Source organism: Panthera leo, chromosome C1, assembly GCF_018350215.1.
Source record: "Panthera leo isolate Ple1 chromosome C1, P.leo_Ple1_pat1.1, whole genome shotgun sequence".
In the NCBI taxonomy this organism is placed as follows: domain Eukaryota; kingdom Metazoa; phylum Chordata; class Mammalia; order Carnivora; family Felidae; genus Panthera; species Panthera leo.
This window is the reverse complement of record NC_056686.1, coordinates 27,620,401-27,647,359: the sequence shown is the minus strand read 5'-3', so window position 1 is coordinate 27,647,359 and position 26,959 is coordinate 27,620,401. Positions and strand designations below refer to the sequence as shown.

At 54.8% G+C, this 26,959-nt stretch overlaps 1 protein-coding gene across 4 annotated transcripts; it reads right to left on the bottom strand.

Annotated features, from left to right (window-relative positions):
- Positions 1-1,841: 1,841 nt before the first annotated feature.
- On the bottom strand, positions 1,842-25,426 carry MAP7D1 (MAP7 domain containing 1). 4 transcript variants are annotated; one of them, XM_042951767.1, is made up of 18 exons: positions 25,103-25,426; positions 11,123-11,473; positions 10,854-10,922; positions 9,640-9,803; positions 8,796-8,910; positions 7,243-7,353; positions 5,964-6,086; positions 5,701-5,867; positions 5,455-5,597; positions 4,587-4,915; positions 4,124-4,274; positions 3,898-4,036; positions 3,660-3,764; positions 3,334-3,387; positions 3,116-3,158; positions 2,923-3,013; positions 2,608-2,801; positions 1,842-2,439 (listed from the first exon to the last, which is right to left on the bottom strand). In XM_042951767.1, exons 1-18 carry the CDS (start codon positions 25,146-25,148, stop codon positions 2,429-2,431), a joined length of 2,406 nt encoding a protein of 801 aa, XP_042807701.1. In that variant the 5' UTR covers positions 25,149-25,426; the 3' UTR covers positions 1,842-2,428. The 4 variants fall into 4 exon arrangements, with proteins under 4 accessions (XP_042807701.1, XP_042807699.1, XP_042807698.1 ...); XM_042951765.1 differs by having other exon boundaries at positions 4,124-4,301; positions 25,103-25,425; XM_042951764.1 differs by having other exon boundaries at positions 4,124-4,301; positions 5,701-6,086; positions 25,103-25,425.
- Between the last annotated feature and the right edge of the window lie 1,533 nt (positions 25,427-26,959).

Genomic DNA, 26,959 nt, shown 5'->3' with positions numbered 1-26,959 from the left:
TTCTGTGTGTGCCTCTCTCTCTGCCCGTCCCCTGCTTATGCTCTCTCTCTCACAAAAATAAACATTAAAAAAATAAAATAAGTAAATACCGCTTTCCTCATTAAAAAAAAAAAAAAAAGTATTCAGAGGGTACTGCTGCTTGGAAAATGTTGGTGCCTCTGCCCAGGTGTGAATATGAGCTGGGGCTTAGGCTGGGGGCTTGGAGGGGTATGCAAAGGATCTGTCTCCCAGGAGAGGGCCTAGAAGCTGTTAGTCCTGTCCTGGCGTCCTTGCGGTTCCTGATCCCCACTACCTGAGATGTGGCGCCCCCAGCCCTCCCCATCGCTCACACCGCCCAGCAACCCTGATCCCGTGCCCCTAGTCCTCTAGGGCTGTCAGCATCCTGATCCCTCCACCTGCAACTCTTCTCCCTGTTCTTTTTCACATGGCTGGCTCCTCCTCAACCTTCAGGTCAAGTCTAAATGCTGCTCCTTTAGAAGACACCTTATCTGAGTAAGTTTCCCTGGTATCACTCAGCCTTTCATCCAGTTCATTTCCTTCGTTGAAATAGAAATGCGTTTTACATTTATTGTCTGTGTCCCTAGAAGAGTTAGAAACTTTTGATTACGTCAAACAGAAAATCTGATTGTGTTGGCATAAACAAGAAGTTGTCCAGTGGTAGGACTGGATTTGGGGTTGATTAACTCAGTGGTCTTCTCAAGGACCTAGGTTCTCCCCATCTCCCTGCTCTGCCACCCTTGATGTTGGCTTTGTCCTCAGGTTGGTCAGCAGGATGGATGCGGCAACTCCAGGCATCACAGTCGGACTTCATCTCATACTGAGTTTTCCCCTTGTTATGTGTCTTAGTTAACGATTACCGTGTAATGAATCCTCACAAAACTGAGCAGTCTAAAATGATATTTATTATCTCACAGTTTCTACGGGTTAGAAACCCAGGAATGGCTTAGCTTGTTGGTTCTGACAGAGGGTCTCTCATGAGGTTATTGTCAAGCTGTTGGCCAGGGCTGAAGTCATCTGAAGGCTTGACTGAGGCTGGAGAAGCTGTTGGCATGTGGCCGTTGGCAGGGGGGCTTTGGTCCCCTGGCATGCGGACCTCTCAGGCTGTTTGCACTGTAGCAGCCACTCCCTCCAGAGTGGGTCCAAGAGCAAGGGGCGACCACGACAGAAGCTGCAGTGTCTTATATGACCTAACCTCTCGTATGACACGCCATCACTTCTGCTGTATTCAGTTGGTCACCCAGCCCTGGCACAACATGGGAAGGGATTACACAGGGTGTGAACACGAGGAGGTGGGGGACACTGGGAGGTCCTCATTTTTTTTCTCCTAGAAGCCCAAGAGACTTTTCTTTATATCTGCCAGCCGCAATTGTGTCACATGCCCGTACCTAAACCAGTCACTCATGAGGGGTTTGGGACTACCATTTTCAGCTCATTACAATCATGATTCACGCCTGGGCCTGGGATCTATCTCTAACGAAGCACAGAGGTGGGGGGTGGGAGGATCCAGGAGGAAGATGGCCACCTGAACGAAATCATTTCTGTTCGGGCAATGGGAATGGATGTTGCATAGGCAACTCAGTGTCCATGACACTCACCTGCTAGACTGTAAACTCCATGAGAACAGAGGCTACGTCTTTTCCTGTACCGGATCCCTAGCATGTAGTCCACTGCCTGGAACCATATGTGTTAAATGGATGAATTCGTGACAAGATGGAGACTACAGGCAGGAGGTCTAGGACTGGTACCTAGGGGTGGATATCGCCAGGCCCTGGCTCCTAAAGTTCTGAAAATGCAGGAGGCACCTGCTCCCACCCACCGCCAGCCCCAAGGATAGACAGGACTGGCAGAATTATTCTCACTTTATTTCTGGAGAAGTTTGATCAGATGCAATAACACTGATTCCAGGCGAGGGCAGGGGGCACGGGTACCCCTAAAGCAACCAGTATTCTGTGGCCCAAGGTGCCCCCCCCAGCCCCAGCCCTGGGTTCCCCCTCAGTTACAGTTAAATAGAGAGAGGAAGATCACCCCAGGGAGTCTTGGGAGGGTCTGCCTCCTGCACCCGCCCCCTCCACGCAGAGGAGTCTGAGCACAAGCTATTTACAGTATTCACATCCACTGTACCCCACCAAACCAAGGCAAATACTACAGGCGGCCCTTCCCCAAGGGAGGTGGCCAGAGAGGCTGTGAGTGTATGTGTGTGTATGGGAGGGGGGTGTCCGCACGTGCGAGCACACGAATGCACTGAGGGGCAGGGCCTGGCTCCAGCCAAAGAGACATCAGTCTATAAGGTGCAGATTAAAAATAACAGAGGACCCACCCCAAGGGGCCCAGGCCACTTCCGGCTTTGTTCTGTCTCTTTCTCTTCCAGACGTCCTGGTAGATGATGCAGAGGAGCCCTCATAGCTATGCCTGGATCCAAGGCAACCCCTTAAAGGACTTCTGAGGAAAAAGCAGGAGGGGAAACAGTCAAGGCAAACCAGGCCTCCTAGCCCAGATGTCTGGGGGTCTTCAGGGAGGAGCGTGAGAGGGCCTGGGGCAGAGCTGGAAGAAAGGGCAGGGCTGGGGAGTCTGAGGAAGGCTGCTGGGAGAAAAGTCAGGGATCCCTACCTGTGACCTGTGGGGGCTGTACCACAGCTTTCTTGAGGAAAGCTTCTGCCTCAGCGAAGGGCAGGAGTGCCTCTGGCGTTCGGCCCAGGCTCTTGTCCCCAGAGGGCCCCTTAGGGGAGAAGCCATTCTCCTGGTGTGCAGGGAGAGGCTGCAGGCCGTTCACCAGGGATCCTGGTGACTCTTTGCTCGGCAGGCTGTGGATGCAGGGCCAACACTCAGGCACCTCCCACCCCAGGACCACTCGGGCACCCCACAGCCCCAGTGTCATCCTGCCTCCCTGCCCAGGGCCCCCAGGATCCAGATCATAGCAGATACCTCCACTGAGGCTCCTGGGGGGCCAGCTCCTCTTTCTGCACTGCCTCCTTCTGCAGCCCTGAGGGCCGAGCCTCCCCGGCTTTCACAGGGTCTATCACAGGGAAGGAATGCCCATCAGTTAGGGGCTGGGGAGAGCAGGAAGTTTGAGGATGGGTGGCCAAGGGGACAGAGATGAGAGGAACAGGGCATTTACCTGGGCTGAAATTGTTGGCTTTTGCCTCCTTTCTGTCCAGCTTCTGCTTTGAATTGGAAGAGCAGTCAGACTCAAGGGATATCTGGCCCCAAGGGACTGAGGTGCTGACTTCGCTTTCCCGGCCCAGACCCTGAGGGCGCCCCACCCCCAACCTCTTTTCCTAAACCCATCGCCCTCCTCCCCCCCCGCTGCCAGCACTGCCTTTGGGGAATCCTGACCTTGGTTTCAGCAGCTTCTGACTTCCGAGTCCTCTTCATTATCTCCTCCAGACGCTGTTGGGACGCCCCACATCAGTTAGACCCAAGTGCTGCCCTATTCCTAAACCTCCCACCAGCCAGGCCCTCGTCCTGTCAGGGCCCTTCCAGCTCATACCAGTCCGTTCCAGGCAAGGAACCAGAACTCACCCCACCTGCTTCTTGGTCTACCCTTTACAAGCCCAAGGCAGGGCCCACTCCCCCAGCCTCCACTATCCCAGTAACTGAAGCCAGAACCCAGCACAGAGCATGGCCCCGCCCACATAAGCACACAGCACGGCTCTGCAGACCTTTTTGCGCTCTTGCCGCTCCTGCTCCTCCCGCTGGAAGTGCTTTTCCCGCTCCAGACGCTGCCGCTCCGCTTCTTCCCGGGACCGAGCTTCAGCCTCTTCTTTCTGCCCAAGGTTCCCGCGAGCTTTAAGCAGCTGGACTCCAGCCTTCCCTCCGGGCCAGCCCCCCAGCCCGCCACCAGGAGGCGCCCACACCCAGCCCCGCACCGCCCGCCCGCCAGCCGGCCCGCGGGGGCACCTGCTTCTGCAGCCGCTCCTGCTCCTCCTGCTCTGCTTGCGCCTTCTCTCGGGCCTCCTGCTCCTCCCGCCTCCGGGCCTCCGCCTCCCTCTCGGCCCGAGCCTCGGCCTCCCGCGCCAGCTGCTCTTCTCGCATGCGCCTGGGGGACAGAGGAAACTCGGGTTCCGTCCTGCGCTTCTTTCACAGCCTCCATAAGGGCCCCTTCAGTCCCCATGGGTTGACTCACTTGTCCCTTTCTGCTTGCAGCCTCCGCTCCTGTTCCTCGCGCTCCCGCTGCTCCCGTGCTTGGCGCCGCTTCTCAGCCAGGAGTCGAGTGGCCTCTTCTCGGTCTGTGGTGCCCGCCATGGGTTTGCTAGGGGTCGCTGGTGGAGCAGGGGCTGGGGGTGAGGTCAGGACAGCAGTATCTGGAGTGGGATCCAGGACCAGGAGTCAGCACATACCAGCTCAGGCACCTCCATCACCACTGCATGCCCCTGCTTCCTGGACCTCAGGGAGACACACCCACCCAACTTCTGCCATCAACTCAGAGTGGTGTGGTTCTCCTCTCTGGCCTGTGTTCTGGGCCTAGACCTGCTGAGGGCAAGAACCTCCTCTGCCTGTCTGTCAACACCCAGTCCCCAGGCACCCCTGGGCCCATATCTCTGACCACCTCCGCCTCACAGGCAAAGTTGGCTTCCCTGGCAACCCACCTGCAGGGATGTCGGCTGTGGGCTGCTCCTTCTGGGGCTGGGCTGGGGTGGGGGAGGGCACAGGTGAGGGAGCCGGTGAGGCAGGGGCTGCTGGCTCCTTCTCATCACTGGTCTTGCCCTTGTTCTGGTTCTTGTCCACAGGTCCTGCCGAACTGAGGCTCTCCTTTGCCTCGTCCTTCCTCCGAACCCGCCCCTTGGGTGATGCAGTGGTGCCCCGAGGGGACGGTGGTTTGGGGGGCAGAGCGTGGCCTGGCCCTGGGCTGGGGCAGGGGGAGGCAGGCCTGTGCCAGGATGTGGAGGGAGAGGATGGCCGAGCCTTGCCTTTGGGACTGAGAGAAAAGGAAAAGTTAGGCCCTGAGCACAGCAGCCACACACTTACGCACCCTCTGAGCATGTCATTTCCTCAGGGAAGTATCCCCCTCTCCCCACTGGGCTGGCTCAGCCCTGCCCACCTTATATGCTCTCACAGAACCAGATTATTTCCTTTTAGAGCATATCCCAGTTCGTGATCACATCCTCATTTGTGAGTCTTTGATTACTGTCTGTCTCACCAATAGCCAGGAAGATTGAAAAGAGCAAGAACCAGCCCTGGTTTGGCTCATCAATGTGTCCTCAGCCCTCAGAACAGTACCTGGCGGGTCCAGTTCATTCATTCAGCAGGTATTTGTTGACTGCTTACCAAATGCCAGGCACTGTTCTAGGTGCTACTGTACTTCAGCCATCCAAACACTCGTTCAAAACAGAACAAATCTGCCCTCAAAGAGCTTTCATTTTCACTTTAGGAGTGGGTGCCCAACAAATATTTGTGAATGGATGGATGGATGGATGGATGGCCTGGTGATGTGCAAGCACCACTGTGCGTGCCCACCTGAGCTCGGCGTTGCCGGCAGAGAGGCGCGGGCGCGGAGACGCAGGCAGTGACTGGCGCTTCTTGAGGCTGCGCTCCCGGGCCAGGGCACTCTTCTCCTTTTCATTTTCCCGCTCCTTGTCCTTCTTCTCCTTTTTCTGCACCTGATAAGGAGGGGGAAGGAGAGCGGGGACCAGAAGTTGAAGGCGCCGCGCTCCCCCCGGCCTGGCCGGCTCCCTGCCCCACCCCTGCGTGCCGCCCACTCACCGGCGAGGCTTCAGGCCGGCGGCGGACCTGGGCCGGGCTGCCCCCGGCGCTGGGCTTGCGGCGCTCCCCGCGCTCCCCAGCTGGGGCGCAGCGGTGCACGCTTCGGGGGGCGCTGCTCGGCGGCGTGAGGGGGCTGGCGGAGGCCGAGCGCGGGCACACGGGCACGGCTGCAGAGGGATGAGTGCGGTCGGGGCGCGGCCCACGAGCGAATCTGGCCCCTGTCCCGCCCCTCGTGGGGGCTCTCCCAGGGCCGCTGCCCCTACCCTGATCCCGGCCGTTGCGGGGCAGTGTGACCGCACTGCGACTCCGTGCCAGGAAGGAGAGGGTGGGTGTCATCAGACGGTCCACGATGCTGCTCTCCCACGCGCTGAGCTGCAGGCTGCGATCTAGAGGGAGAATGCCAGAAGCGGGTTACTGCTGGGGGTCGCAGCAGGGAGGCAGAAGCGCAGGGAACTGTCAGGTGCCGTCGTCCCCCTGCTAGGCCCAGAGAGGCTTCCCCAGGACCCTCACCCCAGTCCGGTGGAGCCACATTTGTCTGCTCTGGGGCCTGACCTTCACTGCAGACCCAGGCAACATGATGCTTCCCAGGGCAATGCCCTGCATGGCTTGAGGGCCCCCTCTACCACTTTCCCTAGGTGACAGACCCTGCCCACTCCTGCGTCCCACTGTAGCACCCTGCACCTCCTGTTATCAGAGGGCTGGCCTGGGGTTGCATGGCTCCATGGATGGGGGACAGTGAGGGTCCTTGTGCTCCTGACTGAGGGGTGTCCCATGCAAGAGAGAGGCTGCTAGGGGGCTTGGCTGGCCTGGGCCACCCTGCTCTGTCCCCTCAGCTGCTGGGTTATTTTTAAGCCTCAGTCAGGTGGAGTTGGTACAGCAGCTGATTTGGTTGCTAGGCAACAGAACAACCAAATAAAAGCTGGAGAAACTTATAAATAACTCCTACCATGGCCCCTTCACATGTGAGCACCAGGGCATGGTAGGAACACAGGGGCCATGCCACCCTAGTTGCCCACAACTCTGGAGCCAGCTGAGGCCATGGCTAGGGCTCTGAAGGCAGAGAGGGCGGGGTCGTTTGGGCCCCCCAGGGTAGAGCCAGAATAAGGGGCCCGCTCTGCACACACAGCACCCAGGCTAGTCTGGTACTTGGGGGCAAGGCCACCTGCCTAAGGCGGGCCTAGGCCAGCTGGCTGTGGTTGGAGATGAGGCTGCCTGCCCATTCCCACTCTCCACCCCTACCCCCAACACCACCCCCACCCCCACCTCCACCTGCTCTTGAGGCCCCAGCCAGGCCTTCTGTCTGCTGGGACACTGCTCTTTGTCTCTGTTCTCCTCCCCTGCAGAGCACATCTCTGTCCTCAGGGTCCAGACCCATACACCCGGCTCTCCTGAGGGGTGCAGAGCCCTGGGTGGGGTAGAATGGGGATGGAGACCTGGAGTATGTGAGGGCTCCTGGGATCTGGGGTTCTTGCTGAGCTCTGGAAGAGGCTTGGTGGGGGCTACAAGGGGCTCTGGAGGGAGGAGGGCTGGGCCTTCTCTTACTTCTACTGGGGGAGTTCCAGAGCGTGGCAGAGGACTTTGAGAGCCGCTTGTTGATTATAGAGTCCACGTGTTTAGGCAGGTTTACTGCCGACACGGAGCACCTGCTCCCACCTGGAGGGGAAAAGACACGGCATTAGGGCCGGGCCGGACAGGAGCCAGGGGGGGCACTGAGGCCTTCCATGCAGGATGCTCCGCGGGCAGGGTGGGAGAGGGAAGAGTGGGCAGGCTAGGAAGGGGAGGAGAAGGCGGACTTGGCTCTGGGAGGAGGGGATGGGGGATAGGTGACCAGAGACAACCTGGATTGGGGGAGCCAATGGAGAAGGAACAGAGGAAGGGGACGGAGCAGAACTAGAGAAACTATAGCCTTCCTGGCCAGGAAGCCATTCCCTGGGGCTGGGCGCTGCAACCCCTCCCCCACAGCCACCCGGTGTCGGCGCTTGCTGGCACTGCCCTGCCAAGGCGCTATGGCTACCACACCCACGTACCCGGACAAATGCAGACATTCCTAAACAGAAGAACCCCGAGTCACAGTCACTCGCACAGATCCACACGTTCGTACGGGCACACAAAGACAAAGACATGCAGGGGCGTGTAGAGTGAAAGGTACACTTCCACATGCACATGTGTGTGCAGACATGCACAGATACAGAAACACAAACACGGACAGGTAATGGGTCGGACCCAGATGCACACAGGCACAAACACGTCGAAGCAACTGAATCACGGTATTCGTAACAGCTAACGTTTGTTGGATGCTTACCATGTACCAGGCACTGTGCTGGGCACCACACACATGTTACCTCACTTGATCCTCCCAAACATCTACCTACAACCTCGGAGGCAAGTAGTATCGTTATCCCCATCTTACAGGCGAAGAAAGTGACATCGAGATGTTAGAGGTCACACCGCAAGTGCCAGAGCTGGGATCCTAACCCAGTTCCGTCTGACTTGGGAGCCCTCACTGAGGTACACAAGGCCATAAACACACCAAGGCAAACAAACAAACGCATATTTTGACATACAACACACACATGTCCACGAGCACATACACCAGAAGGTCCACAGCTGGAAATACTGAACTCTGCTGTTACATAAAGACATTCAAACACGGTGGTACATACATGCCAGCAAAGAATCAGACCCCAATCCTGATGGCCCGACATGAAGAAAACTCAGAAACACAAATCTGCCTCCCAAGACAGGTACACAAGGGGGTGGTAGTTTTCTTAAATACCCAGTGTCTGCAAGGCATTAAAGTGTTCTTTTCTGTATCATCAACCGATAGTAATAATGGGAGCAAAGAAGGCTAATCTAAAGTGACAGAGGTTTGAAGAGCAAACCAAATGAAGAGAATTCACCTCTGACTTGATAGCAGAAGTCCTCGGGAAGGGACAATTTGGTTTACAAGGTCATTCGAGAAGACACAGGTCGTGTGAAGCAAGGCATACCTGCTGCAGGGTGCTGCCAGCCCCTGGCACCAATGCTGGTCCCTGTCCCCACTCGTCAGGCCCCAGCCCCACCCACCCACTCACTAGGCCCTCCAGCCCACTCACTGGTCTTATGTCCTGGGGAGCTGTGGTGCAGGGCTCCTGCCCAGGACCAGCGCTGCTGCCGGATTTCGGCCCATGTCTTCTTCACTGACCTCTGGATGGCCGCTTCATAGCGCTCCTGGTGGGGAGAGGGGAGAGGAGAGAGGTCTGGGCTCAGAATCATCCATCATACCTGGGAGAAAGGCCCCTTCTCTCGCCTGTGACAAAGCCTCCCCCACCCAAGAAGTTTTCCCTGACTCATTGCAGGTAACCAAGGTTACTGAATGCTTGCTATGATTAAAGGCCATTTGTAACAGATCCCTTCCAACTTGTTCTTGGGGAGCTTTTCACTGTTCTTGAGTCATTTCCTGGATGTATGAGCTGTTTCTCTGAGGATGGGGTGGGACTTCCCCTGCCCTGGGGCTCCCAGGGAGGGCCGTGTCCCCCCTGGCACTGAGGGTCCTGACCTTGGGACTATGTTTTCCCTTTAGCCTGAGGGCCCCCTGGCAAGACCAGGCCACCTTTTCCTTCCTTTCTTCACCAGTGCACAAGCCAGGGCGCTCCTCATGTCCTGGAACTCAGCACACTCACATAGACACGCCTCTGCATACACGCACACACGGGACACACACACAGACACTCGCACTGACAGCATACGGTTACAGGTGCCCACCCCAGCATGCACAGAACCAAGCGCGTCTGCGGCCGCACGGGTGCCCAGATTGTGCGCTCAGGGACATGACGGCAGATACGAACACAGACATTACCGTGTGGGCACGGATGACACAGAGGCATGAACACGGATGTGTGGACACACACACGTGTACACAGGCCATGCGTGCCCGGCCAGAAGTCAGCACGCACGCACCTTGTTTTTCTCCAGCTTCTGCCGCTGCCGCTCCTCGAGGGCCGCGCGGCGTTGCTCGGCTTTGAGCCTCTGCTCCTCCAGCCTCCGGCGGCGCTCCTGGAGCTGCTTCTCCCGCAACGCCTTGGCCTTCTCCTCCTTCTCCAGCCACACTGCTTTCTTGGCCGCTGTGGGAAAGGAGCCCCGGCGGGGGGAGGGTGGGGGGTGAGAGGTTCTGCTGCAGTCAGGCCAAGCCTGTCTCCTCCAACTGGGTGGCCCTCCCGGTTACTGTGTCCCCGGGTGGGTCTTTCTCCTGCCTGCTTGGGAGGGGAGATGCCTCTGCCCCCAGGCTCCCCCCCACCAAACTGAAGGGCTTTCTGATGGCAGGATCAGGTCTCAGAAGCAAGATTTCCCTGATGGAAGGTCTCTTTCTCCCCCATTGGCCTCATGGTCTCTCAGTGCTAAAGGAGAAATGAGTTCCTTAGGGCCTGTCTGACTTTGGAGCCTGCTGGACAGATTTTCATAAATTGTGATTAAGAGCACGGGACTGAGGGCAGCCTGGGTGGCTCGGTTGGTTAAGCTTCCAACTCTTTTTTTTTTTTTTAACGTTTATTCATTTTAGAGACAGAGAGAGCATGAATGGGGAAAGGTCAGAGAGAGAGGAAGACACAGAATCTGAAACAGGCTCCAGGCCCTGAGCTGTCAGCACAGAGTCCAACGCGGGGCTCGAACTCACGGACCACGAGATCATGACCTGAGCCGAAGTCGGTTGCCCAACCGACTGAGCCACCCAGGCGGCCCTAAGCTTCCAACTCTTAATTCCAGCTCAGGTCACACGATCTCACAGTCGTGAGATCAAGCCCCATGTAGGGCTCTATGCCTACCACATGGAGCCTCCTTCGGGTTCTTTCTCTCCCTCTCTCTCTGCCCCTTCCCCCACCTCTCAAAATGAATAAATTAAAAAAAAAAAAAAGAGCACGGGATTGAGGGTGAAATCAGGCTTCTGGGTCTGAATATCAGGTATTCTCTAGTTGTGCAGCTGAGGAAAATGATTTCACCTCTCTGAGCCTCTGTTTTCCCATCCTCAGGAAGGGTCGAGAGACCCATTGAGATAATGAGATAATGCACGTACTGCTCTTAGCACAGTGCACGTAATGAAGCATTCAGAAGTGTTAGTGCTGTGGATAAGAGGCTGATGGCGAGGATAGTGGGGATGATGACGCTTCCCCAACACTCACCCAGGTACTTGGCTCGTTCTTCTCGCCGCTCCTTTGCCAGCTTGTGTCTCTCTCCTGCCTTCTTTACATCTTAGACAAGGGAATGAGAACAGACTTAGGTCAGAGGCTCCCCCCAAATGGGGAGTCAGCCTCAGGGCCCTCCCCCAGGCCTCATCCCCATCTTGTTCCCCATCTCCTCCTGGGCCCAGGAGATTCCGTCCAGTGGCATCATCCGTGCCCGGAAGCCTGAGCCAAGGAGTTGGGCCCAGGACTGGGCACATCATACATACCTTGCTTGGTGGGAGGGCTGTCAGAGGCTTGCACCGCCGTCGGGGATGGCTGGCTGCTCCTTCGAGGAGGTCTGGAATCCCGGGGGCCTGTGGCTGGTGGGGTGGGTGCCCTGCTCTTCCCTTCTGAGAAAGGGGATTCTTCCTGCTGGGGGGCTGACCTAGGCCCCACTGGCCCTGTGGGGCTCTCTGGTTCCAGTGGGAGCTGCTTAGAGCTAGCGGCATTCTTCATGGCAGGTGGGGTGTCTGGGGGAGTGTCAGGGACCAGGGTGGACATCGGTGGTGGTGGCGGCGGTGGGGAGGGGTCACCTTCAGGAGAAGGTCTTGGCTCTGGGGGGGTCCTGGCTGCCACAGCTGGAAGACCAACACAAGAGAAGAGAGAGAGTGAGATAGCACAGCCGTGCCCTCAGTCCAACACGGAGCTCTCTCCCTCGTCCAAGTGACTCCTTCATTCATTCACGCAACATGTTTATTGAGTTCCTTCTGTGTACCAGGCCCTGGTCCAGATACTAATGATATCATGCTGAGAAAACAGCCATGGTCCCTGCCTCCGTGGAACCTACCTTCTAGCAGGTAGACAGATAAATAGCTAGGCAATTACAGCATAGAATAAGTAAGTACTATGTCGGAGGGTAACCCAGCAGAGATGGTTAACCGGCATTTAGGGGGCTTCCTGAAGAAGTAACAACCAAGCCAAGAGCTAAAGGGTGACCTGGAGTTGGCAAAGCAAAGGGGAGAGGGTCTGGCAAAGAAAAGAGTATTTGCAAAGGAGCAGGAGGGAGCAGGGTGTACTGGAAAAACCGAGAGAAAGTTGGTAGCACTTGGTGCACCAAATGGTCACATCTGCCTCCCGCCTCTTTCTGCTTCACTTCGGGGTCACGGTGCCCAACCCAAGGCCTGGTACACAGAAGTGCCAGTGCTGGGCACAGGGGACTGGCCAAGAGGAAGGCCATGAGTCTGGGCACAAGTGGGAGGCCATGTTGCTAAAGCCCCAATGTGGGGGCGGGGCAACCAGCTACTTTCACTTTGTAATCTTTTTTTCCTTTCCCAAACACACGTAGATTTCTTCTTTTAGGATAATAATATTTCAAGGCGGCTCAGTCGGTTGAGTGTCTGACTTCAGCTCAGGTCATGATCTTGCAATCCGTGAGTTTGAGCTCCGCTTCGGGTCCTGTGCTGACAGCTCAGAGCCTGGAGCCTACTTCGGATTCTGTGTCTCCCTCTCTCTCTCTCTCTGCCCCTCCCCTGCTCCTGCTGTGTGTGTTTCTTTCTTTCAAAAATAAATTAACATTAAAATAAAATTTTTTTTGAGACAATAATATTTCAAGATCCCTGTAAAAGACAGCACAGTGCCAAGTAAGGAAGCCACATGATTTGGTATGTACGTGGATATACACACATGTGAGCACATGCATGTTATGGAGAGTTGAGAGACAGGTTTTGGAATCAGTCAGATGAAGGCCCAATTCTGATTTTACCACCCCAACACAGGAAAGGAGGGCATGCTTCCCCAGCAGGTAACCTTGGGGAAGCCATTCAACCTCTTTAAGTCTCTGTTTTCCTATCTGTAAAATGGGGATAATGAGCCCAAGCTAGCAGGGATGTCAATGAAGCACCTGGCATGATTCACGTGCCAGCAAACGCTTCCTGCCCTTTCCCTGTGGGTCACATAAAGCTCTGCAAAAAGTCCTGTTGACATCTGCTGCTACCCTCTGAGCGCTGAAGGGAACAAAGGGATACAGCCACTGAACCTGGGCTTAGAGAGCAGGGAGCACGGGAAGGTGAGTCTAAGGAAGCATTTTTCGCTCTTACCAGAGCAAACTACCAGACTAAGTGCTCTCCTCTGGGAAATCTGGCCCTCTCAGGAGGTGGCAAACTCCCCATCCCTGTGGGTGACAATGTGTGTGTAGGGAGAGGACACTCCCAAGGAGTCACGTTTGGGACTGTGGGTACCTTTTCCAGGGAGACAGGTATCCAGTGACTGAATGTGAGCTCTGAAGGCAGACTATCTGAATGTGAGTTCTGGCTTCCCCATTAACTGTGTGACCTTGGGCTAGTTACACACCCTCTCTGTGCCACAGTCCCTGTGGGGATAGTACCTACCTCGCAAGATTGTGATTTTAGTGCTAACGATAACCTTTTAACAGTTACGTATATTTTAAGAGCTTCCTATATTCAAAGCAGTTTACAGATACTCGTTTTAGTCCTTACTGAAAATACTTAGGCAGGAGACACTATAAATATCTTTTTTACGGATGGGAAAAAGTAAAGCAATTTGAGGTCACTCAGCTGGTAAGTGAAGGAGTCTGGACTTGAACCCGGCACCTGTCACCAGCGTCTGTGCTCTCAGCAATCACAGCCTCCTGTCTCTGTTTAAGGCAGTACGAAGTAGTATGTGTTATGCAACCAAATCTGAGGATCACAGTTTTCCCCTCATTCCTTCCCTTGCAGCTTCCTAGGCTCAGGCGAGAGCCCCAGCAGAGGCCCTGTGTCCCTAAGGGCCCATAAAAGTCTGCCAGCCTCTAGGCTCCGTGACGGCCCACCCAGCTTTCCCCACACCAGCTTCGGAAGGCTGCCTGGCTACTATTAGTCTACTTCCCAGCCACCCACAAACTCCTTTCCAACTCCAGTGGGCAAGAAAATTAGCAGCTATCACTCAGTGCTTACTGCATCCCAGGGACTAAGCTAGCCCTCTGCATCCCTATCCTGCATCCTTATATGAGCTCTGAGAGGTAGAGATTCTTACCCCCGTTATACAGATGAGACAGTCAAAGCTCACCCCACCAAGTGATTTGCCCAGGGTCATAGAAATAGCATGTGGCATGGGAATGCAAGCTGGTGCAGCCACTCTGGAAAACAGGATGGAGGTTCCTCAAAAAATTAAAAATAGAACTACCCTATGACCCAGCAATTTCACTGCTAGGCATTTATCCAAGGGATACAGGTGTGCTGTTTCGAAGGGGCACATGCACCCCCATGTTTATAGCAGCACTAGCAACAATAGCCAAAGTATGGAAAGAGCCCAAATGTCCATCGATGGATGAATGAATGGATAAAGAAGATGTGGTATATATATACAATGGAGTATCACTCGGCAATCAAAAAGAATGAAATCTTGCCATTTGCAACTATGTGGATGGAACTGGAGGGTATTATGCTAAGTGAAATTAGTCAGTCAGAGAAAGACAAAAATCATATGACTTCACTCCTATGAGGACTTTAAGAGACAAAACAGATGAACATAAGGGAAGGGAAGCAAAAATAATGTAAAAACAGGGAGGGGGACCAAACATAAGAGACTCAAATATGGAGAACAAACAGAGGGTTACTAGAGGGGTGGGGGAGGGGGGATGGGCTAAATGGGTAAGGGGTATTAAGGAATCTACTCCTGAAATCGTTGTTGCACTATATGCTAATTTGGATGTAAATTGAAAAAATAAAATTAAAAAAAAAAAAGAAAAATAGTGTGTGGCAGAGGCAGGATTTGAACCCAGGGCCATCTGGAGCCAAAAAGCTTAGGTGTGTGAAGTACTCAGCTTGAAGGCTGAGGGTGAGGCCTGTTTACTGTCATTCTTCTAGCATCTGTGCGTGCTACGGGTGTTGCAAGGAAAACTGGTGGGTGGATGTTTGTCTACACCTAGGCAAATCACACCCACCAGGCAAGACAGTGAATCTCCAACTAGGTCCTGAGTAGCCGGGTGCAGCTTGGGAGGAGGTGGAGGGATGAGGCCTGGGAGGACCGGCCCTCAAGTGTCAGATGCAGTGGAGTAGAAAGATCTTAGGCTTCAGAGTCAAATAGGCCTGGGTGGGAAATCCCAGCTCTGCTGTGGGACCTGGGGCAAGCCCTGAGCCTGTCTGAGCTGCAGTTTCCCCACTGAGATGTTGGTTCCAACAGCGAGTGGGTACATCATCTCGGGCACCTGGCAGGGGCTCAGGAAACGGCACCTGCCCAGACGACTCTGTCCACTTCTCCCAAATCTCTGCTACAAGAGTCTGCTTGGGTCAGGCCTTCACCCCTGCTGCTCCATGACACTGCTCTTCTCAAGGCCACCAATGACCTCCACACTGTGAAAGCAGCAGCCGTTTCTCAGTCCCCGGTTTGCTAACCTGTGGGCTGCATTTGACACAGATGATCCCTCGCTGCTCCTTGAACACTTTCTGCACTGGGCTGTGGAGACAACACACTTTTCCTGGCGTTCCTTCTACCTTGCTAGCCATTGACTCCTCAGTCCCTTTTGCAGATCCGTCTTTAATTGCCTAACCTCTTAGCGCCCGGTGCCCCGGGGCTCAGTGGAGGAGTTCATCTCTTTTCCATCTGCATGTACTCCCTTGGTGACCTCATCCAGACTCATGGCTTTAAATACCATTGCTCTGCTGATGACAACCGAGTTTGTATCTCCAGCCCAGACCTCTCCCTTGAGTTCCAGTTTCGCTCATACAACTCCCTATTTGACACCCCTGCATGTCTTACAGACACCTCGGCTTTAACACATTCCCACCTGAGCTCCCCATCTTCCTCCCAGAGCCCTGCTCCTCCCTGTTTTCCCCATCTCAACCAAGGGCAACCCCGTCCTCAGGCCAAAAATCTTGGGAGTCATTGTAGAGTCTTTTCTTATCTCACATCCCACATCTAATCTCTCAGTAAATCTTTCTGGCTCTGTGTGCAAAGTATGTTCTGAATCCAATCACTTCTCACCATCTCCACTTCTATCATCTTGGTTCAGCCACTGTCATCCCCTATAAAGACTCCCTGCTGGGGTGCCTGTCTGGCTCAGTGGCAGGGCTTGCAACTTGATCTCAGGGTTGTAAGTTCAAGCCCCATGTTGGGTGGAGAGATTGATTTAAAAAATAAAATCTTTAAAAAAAATTTTTTTTTAACGTTTATTCATTTTTGAGACAGAGAGAGACAGAGCATGAATGGGGGAAGGTCAGAGAGAGAGGGAGACACAGAATCTGAAACAGGCTCCAGGCTCTGAGCTGTCAGCACAGAGCCAGACACGAGGCTCGAACTCACGGACCACGAGATCATGACCTGAGCCGAAGTCGGACGTCCAACTGACTGAGCCACCCAGGCGCCCCTAAAAAATAAAATCTTAAAAATAAAATTAAATAAGGACTCCCTACTGCCATTCTTTGTTCCCCTTTCAACTTTTCTCAACACAGCAGCAGAGTGATTCCGTTTAAAAATAAGTTAGATCAGGGGCGCCTGGGTGGCTCAGTTAGTTAAGCGTCCGACTTCAGCTCAGGTCGCGATCTTGTGGGTTCCTGAGTTTGAGGTCTGCATCGGGCTCTTCCAGCCACTGTTCCAGGCATTCCCCTGCTGCAGGGCTATGCACTTGCTGTTGCTCTCTGCTGAGAATTCTCTGCGCCCAGATTCAGCGTGTCTCACTCCCTCCTCTCCTTCATGCCCTTACTTCAATGTCACTTCTCACTTACACCCTCCCTGACCCTATTTAAAATTACAAACTGCAATAGAAGTCTCCTTCCCCTCTCCAATGGTACGTTTTCTTTCCAACACTATTTTTCTCTCAAGTATTAACACCATTGTAACACTGTCTCCCATCTCTAGAAGATAACCTCCATGAAGGCACACATGTGTGTCTGTTTTGTTAGCTGTTGTAACCCTAAGACCAACAGGGCTGGCACATAGGAGCTCCACAACTATCTGTTGAATGAAATAATCAACAGACTCCACCTTGGCTGATATCAGCATCTCTCTTACCTGGATGACTACAACGTCTTCCCACTGCTCTCCCCACCACCCGTTTTCACTCTGCTCTCTACTGAGCAGCCAGAGTAATTGTTTCCAAATGTGAACCTGATCACGGTACTTTTAGACACCTGAAACCTCCCAGTGGCTTCTCATTGCTCTAAAGATAAAAACAGAATTCTTGAGTGCAAACTACAGGTCTGGCATAGTCTGAAGTCCCTGTCCCCATCTCCTGTACCTCTTAAATCTCTTCTGCATGTTCCCCACTTGCTTTCTGTGCTCCTCCTATACTCACCTTCTGATTCTGGTAACCATTCATACTCCCTCCTGCCACAGGGACTTTGCATATGCTCTTGCTACACTTATTTTTTTAAGTGTTTTATTTATTTTTGAGAGAGAGAGAGAGAGATGGAGCATGAGTCAGGGAGGGGAGGGGAGGAGGGAGACAGGCTCCAGGCTCTGAGCTGTCAGCACAGAGCCTGACACGGGGCTCGAACTCACGAACCATGAGATTATGATCTGAGCCGAAGTTGCACGTTTAACTGACTAAGCGACCCAGGAGCCCCTGCCCTTTTCTTGGTTAAACCTCATTTAGCCTCCAGATCTTAGCTCAGACATCATTTCCTCAGGGAAGCCTTCCCTGGCTTCTCTGATCAGGACAAATTCCTTCATGGCTTCGTGTGCCTCTTGTTTGGAGCACTGTGACTAATACAACTTCAAACTTCTTTGTGGGCCTCTCTTGTTATTGTCAGCCTCCCCTTAGACTGGGAGGAAGCCCGACAAGGGCTAGGCCATGTCTGTTTTGCTCACTGCCGCACCAGTAGCAGCCACCAGAGTGCCAAGTACATGGAGACACAGTCATGAGATGCTGCTGAACGAGAATAAAATGCCATACCAGAAAGCCACCCTGGCCTAACGCAGTGCAAGAGAAGGAGATTTTTACTCTAATAAAGAGTAAATCCAGGGCGCCTGGCGGGCTCAGTCAGAAGAGCATGCAACTCCTGATCTCAGGGTTGTGAGTTTGGGCTCCACGTTTGGTGTAGAGATTACTTAAAGTAAATTAATTACATTTAAACAAAAAAAAAAAAAAAAAAAAAAAAGGAGGCCAATAATTAAAAATAAATAAATAAATAAAGGAGTACCTGTTCGGGAGCCAAAACAACAATAACAAAAAACAAAACAAAACAAAAAAAAAACAAGAAACAAAAACAAACAGAAAAGGAGTAAATCCACGTGGCAATTTATTGCAAAGGGATAAACACTTGAAGGGAAGCAAAACAACGCCATCTCAGTTGCATTTGGGCAGTTTCCTGGATGAGGCACTCAGGTAGAAGTTAAAAATAATAATAATGAGTGTTTGACTCCAGCAGCTCAACAAGAAAGACTTCTCAAGAGGGGCGCCTGGGTGGCTCAGTCAGTTAAGCGTCTGACTTCAGCTCAGGTCATGATCTCATGGTTCCTGAGTTCGAGCCCCACGTCAGGCTCTGTGCTGACAGCTCAGAGCCTGGAGCTGCTTCAGATTCTGTGTCTCCCTCTCCTTCTGCCCCTCTCGTGCTCTGTCTCTCTGTTTCTCTCTCGAAAATAAATAAGCATTAAAAAAAAATTTAAGAAAGACTTCTCGAGAGGCAAACAGGACGTTTGGATCTCTTCTTTTGACCTGGTGGACTATTGACCCGAAATACAAATATTTTCCTCAGAAGTATGCCAACACTGACGAAATGCCACTGGGACAGGGTTACCCAGAACAAATCATAGTAAGCCAAATAAATTATTTGGTATGGTTAAACCAATTTCTGATTATTGCCACTTTCACTCATCAAATGTGATCCTTCGGCCATCGCACTTTATTTTTGGCCTGGGTCAAATTGTGAGGTTTTAGTTACTGTTAGTTTTATTTTGCTTTGCTGATATCTACTAGAAGTATTTGCTAAGAACTGGATAAGAGACAGATAGTTTGTATTTATTTCTTGGCACAAAGAGCACCAGCAGGGCAAAGGTGTAGGAGCTGATCACAGGGTCACAGAAAGTCTTATCTTCTCAAGAGCCCCAAGAGGGACCGCGTGTGGGGTCTGCAGAAAGATCCGGGCCAAGTCTCTCAGAGGGTGTGTCACATGTCTCAGGGTGCCTGCTTACGCCCCATCTCCACCCTCTGGGAGCTGGCAGTCCCTTTCCTCTGGTCCTTCCCTCCTTCCATACCAACAACTGCTGCTGGGCCAAATATTCCTCTCACAACACTGATAACTCAGTCTGGTTCTTCTGTTTGCCTGCTGCCCCTGTCCCTGCCAGCGTGGGAGATCATGGAGAGAAGGGACTGGGTCATATGCCTTCTTCCAGCCCAGGGCCTCACATAGGACCTGCCGGCACAGAGCAGGGGTTCTGTGTCTGTTTAATGAACACACGGATGGATAAACGCATGCGCGGGATGGGGGTACTGTGGAAAGCCACCTAGCCAGCACAGAGTCAAACCCTGAGCTGCTCCAAAGCCTCACCTCTCTGAACCCTAAAGGTCCTGCTCATACCGGAGCCCTGTGTGCGCCCTGCGGGCAACTAAGCCCAGGAAGGGAAACAAGCTAAGGTACTGAAGCTCTACCGTATGCCAGGTACTTTCCCTCATCTCATTTCATCCTTATGACAGCTCTAAAAGGAAAGTTCTATGGATGGCCCCCCTTTCACAGGTGAGAAAACTTACTCAGACAAGTTCAGTGAATTACTCATGTCAGCATCAGAGGTAGGATTTGAACCCAAGGCTATCTGATGACAGAACCCTTATGTCACAGTGTTTCTGGTAGGCGTCACATCACCTTGCCTGTTCTCTGAAGAAGGAAGTGATTCGGTGGTTCCCCCAGGGAGGTTCCCCCCAAGATGGCGAAGGGTGCAGGTGCGGCAGGTAGGCACTGAGCTCAGAGGGCAGGAATGCAGGATAAGGCGGGCTCCTGCCCAGGCTGGCCACCAGGAGACAGGAAGTGAGGCACCTGGGCAGGAGATGGGGGGAGAGTGGCCTTCCTCCAGGGGTCAGAGCAAAGGAGTGCCCAGAGGAGAGCTAGCAGAGGGGGGTGCATGGACAGCACCCCTGGGTGGGGAGCATGGGGAGGCAGAGAGAGGAAGCAAGACAGAGATGGGCACCTGTAGCCAGAGCCTTCCGGCTCTCACAGCAGCTCCTCGGGTGGCAGACAAATGAAGATGGCAAGGCCAACCGAGGGGCAAAGACCCATAGAGACAGAATACATACCACAGAGAGAGAGAGAGAGAGAGAGAGACTCAGACAAAGTGAACGGAGCCTGAACAATGGTGAGAGACAGAACAAATTCTTTTCTCCCTTCTCTCTCTCCCTCCTATATACACAGGAGTCAGACTTAGTGGGATTTGGAACTCGACAGACACACAGATACACACAGACACACACACGGAGCCAGGCATCCCTCTGAGGCACAGATGAAGCCTCAGAGACCCACACAGCACTCAGAGACACAATGTTCCCGGCACACGTATACAGCCCCATTCCAGGTCGCTTCTGCCCTGCCCCTTCTGGGCACTCCTTTACCCGGGCCAGGGGAAAGTCCTGTTAACACCAGCAATAGCTAATGCTGTGTCAGGCACAGTTAAACACTTTAAACGCATCAGTCCCTTTCTTCTTTACCCACAATCCTATGAAGCAGATGTTATTACCCCATTTGACAAATGAAGAAATAGATTCAGAGAGATTAAGACACTTGCTTAAATCACACAGCTGGTGAGTAGCAAAGCTGGGATTTGGGCCCGAATCGGCATGACAGTCTGTACCTTCACTCAAAGGGGTACAGCTTCCTGGGTTTCCCCTCCTGGAAAGATCTGATCTGGGAGGATGGGGCAGGGGAAGGCAGGAAGGACAGACTCTGCGATATGCCTTATTGCCGGGCTGGGACAGAGGGGACCCTTAGGGGGCAGCATTACTCCCGGCCAGTGTAGAGCTGAGCCAGCTCAGAGAGCGGGGCAGCCTGCTCCAGCAGTCCTCAGGACCTGGGCCACAGGCCCTTAGCGGCAGGGCACTGGGGCCAGGCCTCGGGCCTCTGTGGATGATAAAGCCGGGATCACAACTGAGACCGCAGATCTGAAGGAGCTCTCTGGCCTGGTTGGCGGCCATTGTTCCCAGCCTCCAATCAGGAGCACCCACTTCCTGTTATTTTAGGCGGCAGGAAATGACCCCATCCCGCAGCTCAGGCCCCACCACGGGTCCTCCCTCAGCCTCAGCAGGGCTGCCCGGGCTGGGGCCTACATGCTCAGGGCAGGGGCCTGGGGATGGCCTGCTGGCTGCACTGTCCCTACTGCCTGGGTCCAGGGCCTCCTTCTGAGCTGACTTACTCAGACTCCAACCGGGCAAGATGCACAGGGGACCCAGGGCTCTGCTGGCTCTACTATGCCTGCCAGAGAATGGGTCATGGGGTCCCTAAGACCAAGATGCCAAGATGCCAAGATCAGTCATGCAAGGGAAGCATGTCAGACTCTATCACTGGCTGGCTCAGCCACAGTAGTTCAGTCTTGAGGTTTGGTGCAGAGGCTTTAGAGCCAGATGGACCTGGGTTCAAATCCTGCCTCTGTCAGTTCCTAGCTGTGAGACTTTAGGCAAGTGACTTTCCTCTCTGATCCTCATCTGTAAAAGGAGGATAACATTAGGCCCTACTCAAGGATTGTTTTGAGGATCAAATGAGACAACGCACATGACAGGCTAAGCATCAGGCCTGGCACAGAGAAGGCCTTTAATAAATAGGAGGCTGGAGATAAGTTGGACTTATCCCTCGTAAGAGCCTGAATCTCCTCCTATTGGTGAGGAGCACTGATGGAGGTAGCAATACCATGCTATGTACCCCCTACCATGCTCTCTGCTCCCCTCAGGGCAGAGCTGCAGCTGAGGGGTGGTGGAGGAGATGCTGAAGGCTGTGCCCCGGGGTGCCAGGCAGCCGCTACCACAGCCAACAAAGCTGCATTATCTGGGCCTGGCTCCTTGGCTCCCTCACTTGTCCCAAGGCCCAGTGGGGAACCAAGGAAATGGCTTCCTGCTGCTTGCGGCCTAACTTCCAGCCTTGGTAGACCCGAGACCTGCCCTGGCCGCTCTCAAGTGCCGCCACTCCAGTCAGGGCCCTGCTTTCAGCTCATTCCCCCTCCCTCGGCCCTGCCCCACCAACAGCTGATGCTCATCCTGAGGGAAAGGGGGAGTAAACTGGCCTGATGCCCCTTCCTCCTCGTTTGCATATGCGTGACTGCACATTAGGGGCTCATTAGAGGCCTCATTTACTGGGCCCAGTGGCCCAAGCAGGGACGAAGCTGTCAGTGAGAGGCACCAGCTAGGCTGGCTGCTATATGTAGAGACAGCTCGTTGTGTCAGTCTCGCTAACTTCTACTCATCCTTTTAGGTCCACTTCAAATGCCTCCTCCTCTGTGAAGCCTTCCACAAGTAGAGCCCACTGACCATTGTATCACCCTTATACCTGGGTTCCCCTACAGTGAACACATCGCCTTCCGTCACTGGGTCAGGAGCTCCCAGAGGCTAGTGACTCTGTCTGATTCACTTCTCTGCCATCTGCATAGCCAGCACATGGCAGGCATCACTATGTTGTGCTGGATGACTGTCTGCACGCACCTCTTGGGTCTCTCTCCTGCTTCCACTGCCCTACCTCAAGCACAGGGGCCCCTCTGTCCCCCCGATACACCCTGGCTCATGTGTATCTAGAACTCCCCTCTCCCTGGCCCTCTGTCCCATACTGACCTCCTGAAATTCTAATTAATCACACCTCCTCCTCAGGCCTCCAAAGGAATTAAAGACAATAAACAAAAGAAACAAATAGTTAGAGTTTATTGAGCACTAACTATGTGCCAGGGCTAAGTGTGTCATGTGTTCATCTGATTTAATGATCCCAATATCTCCATGACATAATTTCTGGCACTATTCTCATTTTATAGATGGGAAAATTTAAGACTCGGGTTAAGCAACTTACCTGAGGCCTCACAGCAGTAAGTAATGAAGGGGAAACTTAAACTGTTTGATTCCAGAGTCTACATTCTTAAGCAAACCAGCTCCCAATTCCTGTCCTCACCTCCCCCATATTTTGTACCTCCCTGTTGGCACCAGTTCTGATGAGCATAACCACAATAATGGTAATAATACTGTATTGCGGGCGTCTCTGTGCCAGTTTCCTTTAGTACATCATCTCTAACCCTCACATTAACCCCACAAGGTTTGATAACATGACCTCCATTTTCCAGGGGCATAAACTGTGGCTGGAGGAGGCAAGTCACTTGCTCCAGTCCGCACCTGTCCCCTACTCCATGTTGCCTCCTAGTAATGCTCAGGGTGCAAAGGGCACTCAAAGATGGCTGGGATCGTGCCATGTGCATTCAGTGTCGCAGCCCCATGCCTCAAACTTGACAGGGTACGTGCCACGGGCACCACCTTTAGTGCCCTTGGCTTATAGGGGGTTCCTGTCACCTTCACCTTCTCTGTGTGTAGGGATCAGCCACCAGCCTGATCTAGGTTCTCCTGTAACTCTGTCTAGGTCCTGTGTATAGAAGAGTCTTCCCAACTCAGGACCCTGCATGCAGGCCCCCTCAGGCCGGGTGGTATAGCCAAGCATGTTCCCCTCCATGCCCTCATATTCAGTCCTGGCATCCCACCCAAGTGCCCTAATTCTAAACTAGACACTCACTCAGGCCCTCATCTGCAGCCCAGTAATCAGGCCCATTCAGGCCCCAATGTACACATCAGTGCCTGTGCCCCTCTGATGCAGACAGCCAATAAGCAGATGAAATGGATCCAGTCTAGGACTCCCTGGGTGTCCCCTCTCAGGCTCAGGAGAGACAAGACTGACCCAAGTGCCACTGTTCCAGCACAGGCTACAAACCTCCTAGACCACAACAGTCTGATAGCCCCCTCCCCCACCTGCGCCTTCCAGCTCCCACACCCACACGGTCCCCTGGAAGCACCCACGCTGGCATGGGGAGGAGCCCACCCACAGCCAAGCTGTGCCGCCTCCTCTTGGGCTCTCCGCACCCACAGACACTGTTTCATGCTGGGCCTACGCCGCAGGGGTCAGGGAGGTGGCAGGGATTAGGCTCTAGGACTCTATGGAGGTGTGAGGTTGGGGCCGCCTCCCCCCTGAGTCAGTGGGAACGGAACTTGGGTCCTCAGTAATCATGTTCTTCCCTCCCCTTCCAGGAAGAAAGAGAAAGAGAAATCCCTCCCTCCGACACCAGGCCCAACCAGAAACCTGTCCCCACCCCCTCATCAGCTGCTCCCAGATCCGAATGGGATTTGCAGAAGTCCAGGGCACTGGTGGTTGGTGGGGTGAGGGGAGGGGAGGGTAGCTTTGATGGTCTGGGGCCTGGAGTGTGTGTAGGGGGGCGGGGGTAGGCATCCAGAGCCTCAGGCTGAGTGAGGAATGATGTGGCAGGTCCCGGGAGTGCGGCCTTGAGCCTTCACCTCATTCTCGAGAGAGACTCAGGCCTAAAGAGGGTCGGAAGGAGGGTGGCCGGATACGCAGATTTACTTCTGTCCCCTTCCTCCCCAAATCGGGCTGGGTGGGCTCCGGAGTAGGCCAGGCTGCAGAGGAGGCGGCCCACCTCCCAGCTCCCGCCCTCGCCCCAAACAATGCCGCCTCCCCCTCCCCCTCGTCTTTATCCGGCGGGTTACTTGGCAGCCGCAGCTAGAGACCTCCCCCTGCCCTCCCCTCCACTCCCGGCCGGCCCGCAGCAGCAACAGGCCCTTTGCGCGGCAGCTGGAGGGATGGGGTGGGGGCGAGGTCTGGGCCAGGGCCTGGGCGTCGCGGGGCGCCAGGGCCTAAGTTTCGGTATGCAGGGCTCCAGGCCTGAGAATCTGGACCCCCAACACACACATTCAGGCTGGGGTCACACTTCCCCACCTGGGATGAAGTGGGGGATAGACGTCCCAGCTCAATTGAAAAGGATCATCAGGGCCTGGGGTGGGTCGGGGAGGGGGTGCAGGAGGAGAAACCGAGGTGGCACTGGGTCGGGGCAGAAGGGTCTCTCCAGCAACTCGGGCGCGGGGTCCTCGCGGATCCCGCCGCCCAGTGCGTCCCAGCGCCCAGAGTGGGGGAGGGGGCAGCTGTCAGAGGATGCGTCGGTGGCCCCGAGCCGCCGCCGCTGCAGCCTTTATTTTTAAACTTCCAAGTGGTCAGAGGGCGCGGCGGGGGAGGGGTCTCCGCCCAGCGGGTTGGCCTTCTCCTCGGCCTTCCCGAGGCCCCGCGACCTCCCCCCATCTCTCCGGTGCATGGATCCCGGCATACCTGGGGGTGCGCCCGCACCCGGCTCTGCATGTGAGCCGCTCTCCATGGCTGCGGCGTCACTGGGGGTCTTGGGGGTCTCAGCGGCGGCGGCGGCGGCGGCCAGCGGCCAGGACAGGGGTCCCACGGTGCATCACGCCCGGCCCGGCCCGGCGGGCAAGACTCGGAGGCGGGGGCGCTCCGGGGAAGGTCGGGGCTGGCTCGGCTGGTGGCCTGCGAGGCTCGGAGTCGCCGGGCGCCCAGTGGCTGTAGGATCCGGCAGCGATCCCTCTCCCTGCCCGGCGCCGGCCCAGTCCCGGCCGCGGCCCAACCCTATTGTACCGCCGGGGCTGGGCCTGGCCTCCCCGCTGGCGCGTACCAAGTACGACGCGGGGAGGTCTCCGCCTCAGCGTCCAGGGACCGAGCCGCCGCGCGCCCGCCCCGCGCGCCCCGCCCCGCCTCCGCCCTGGAGCGCGGGCCCTCGAGCTGGGGACGCCTCTCCTGCGGCCGTGGCGGAGGGGACGCCACGGCTCCCTGAGGACGCGGGTCCCTGTGACTCCCCCTGCGGCCGCGCGTTGGTACGCGCCACAGCGAGAGAAGACTATGTAGGGAGCGCTCCGGTGACTCACCCGCGGCTAGGACTGGGGGGAGTCGAGGGGAGCGGGCATGGGAGCCCCCAATCCCACCCTGGAACCTGGAGGCTCCGGCTCCGGGGCCCCGGGGCCTTGGCGCTAGCTTCAAATCCAAATTCTCCCCCAACCCCACCTCAAACCAAATCCACCCCGGGGGTGTGGAGAGACCTGAAGGAGGGTCCCAAGGAGACCCCTAAAAGGACTCTGCTTTCTCTCTCCTGGGGATGGCTGGGATGGGAGAGGCCCGGAACCTTGCTGCTGCCCTTCCTCCAGTATCCTATGGTTGGTGTCTTCCCTGCTCCTCAGGGGTAATTACAGGCCTGCACCAATGCTTTACTCAGGTCTCTAATCTGCTGGGTCCCTCCCAGCTCCAAACTGGGTGGTCTTGGCCCTGAACCTCCCCCACCCCTATCGGGCGACCCCTCCGATCTCCCCGGAAGGATTTTCTTCCCTGTGGCCTGTCGAGGAGGCAGTAAGCCTCTTCTGACTCCCCTCCCCCAAATAGTCCTGCTCACAAGCTCTTCGCGGTGGATCCCCCAATCCCCTTGTTGGTGCCAGCGGAGGTGGGGCCTCAAGCCAAGTCTGGCCAGCCTGAGAAGCGAGGGGGGAGCTTGCTGGGAAAGGTGGATCGATGATGGTGCTGCAGGGATTGACAGAGGGGAGGAAGGAGGAGGCACAGCTGAGCCCTGCCACCCCCTCCCTGCCCTTTGTCCTGACCTCCAGAAGGTCAGTTCTCTGGTTCTCCATTGTCCAGAGATTAGGTCCAGTGAGATGCAAGCCTCCTGCCCCTCTTTCCCGCCAGTGTCTTCTTCTTTGAACAGCTCCAGAAAGCAGCCATTTCAAGGGGGGTTGAGGGACAAAAGGGTCTGGGTCTCAGGCAACCTAGGAGCAGCCTGACTAGGAGGAGTGAGTAGTTGGGGACCTAAACTCTCTTGGAAGGGTGGGGGAGGGAATAGTGCTCCCTCTGGCCCCAAATCATTAGAACATGATGATGATGGAAAGCCTGCAAATGGAGCTGCTGACGTTAAGCTAGTGTCTTAACTTTTCTGAAACCCAGTCTGCTCGCCTATAAAATCAGGAAAATGATAGTACCATGAGGTATCATGGGGTCATTGTAAAGTTTAAATAAGGCAATGCAGATGAGATGCTTAGCACAGAGCCTGGCATATAAAATGTGTGCAATAAATAAAGATGATGATGATGATGATGGTGGTGGTGGTGGTGGAGTTTTAAGCATAAAAGCAGACTA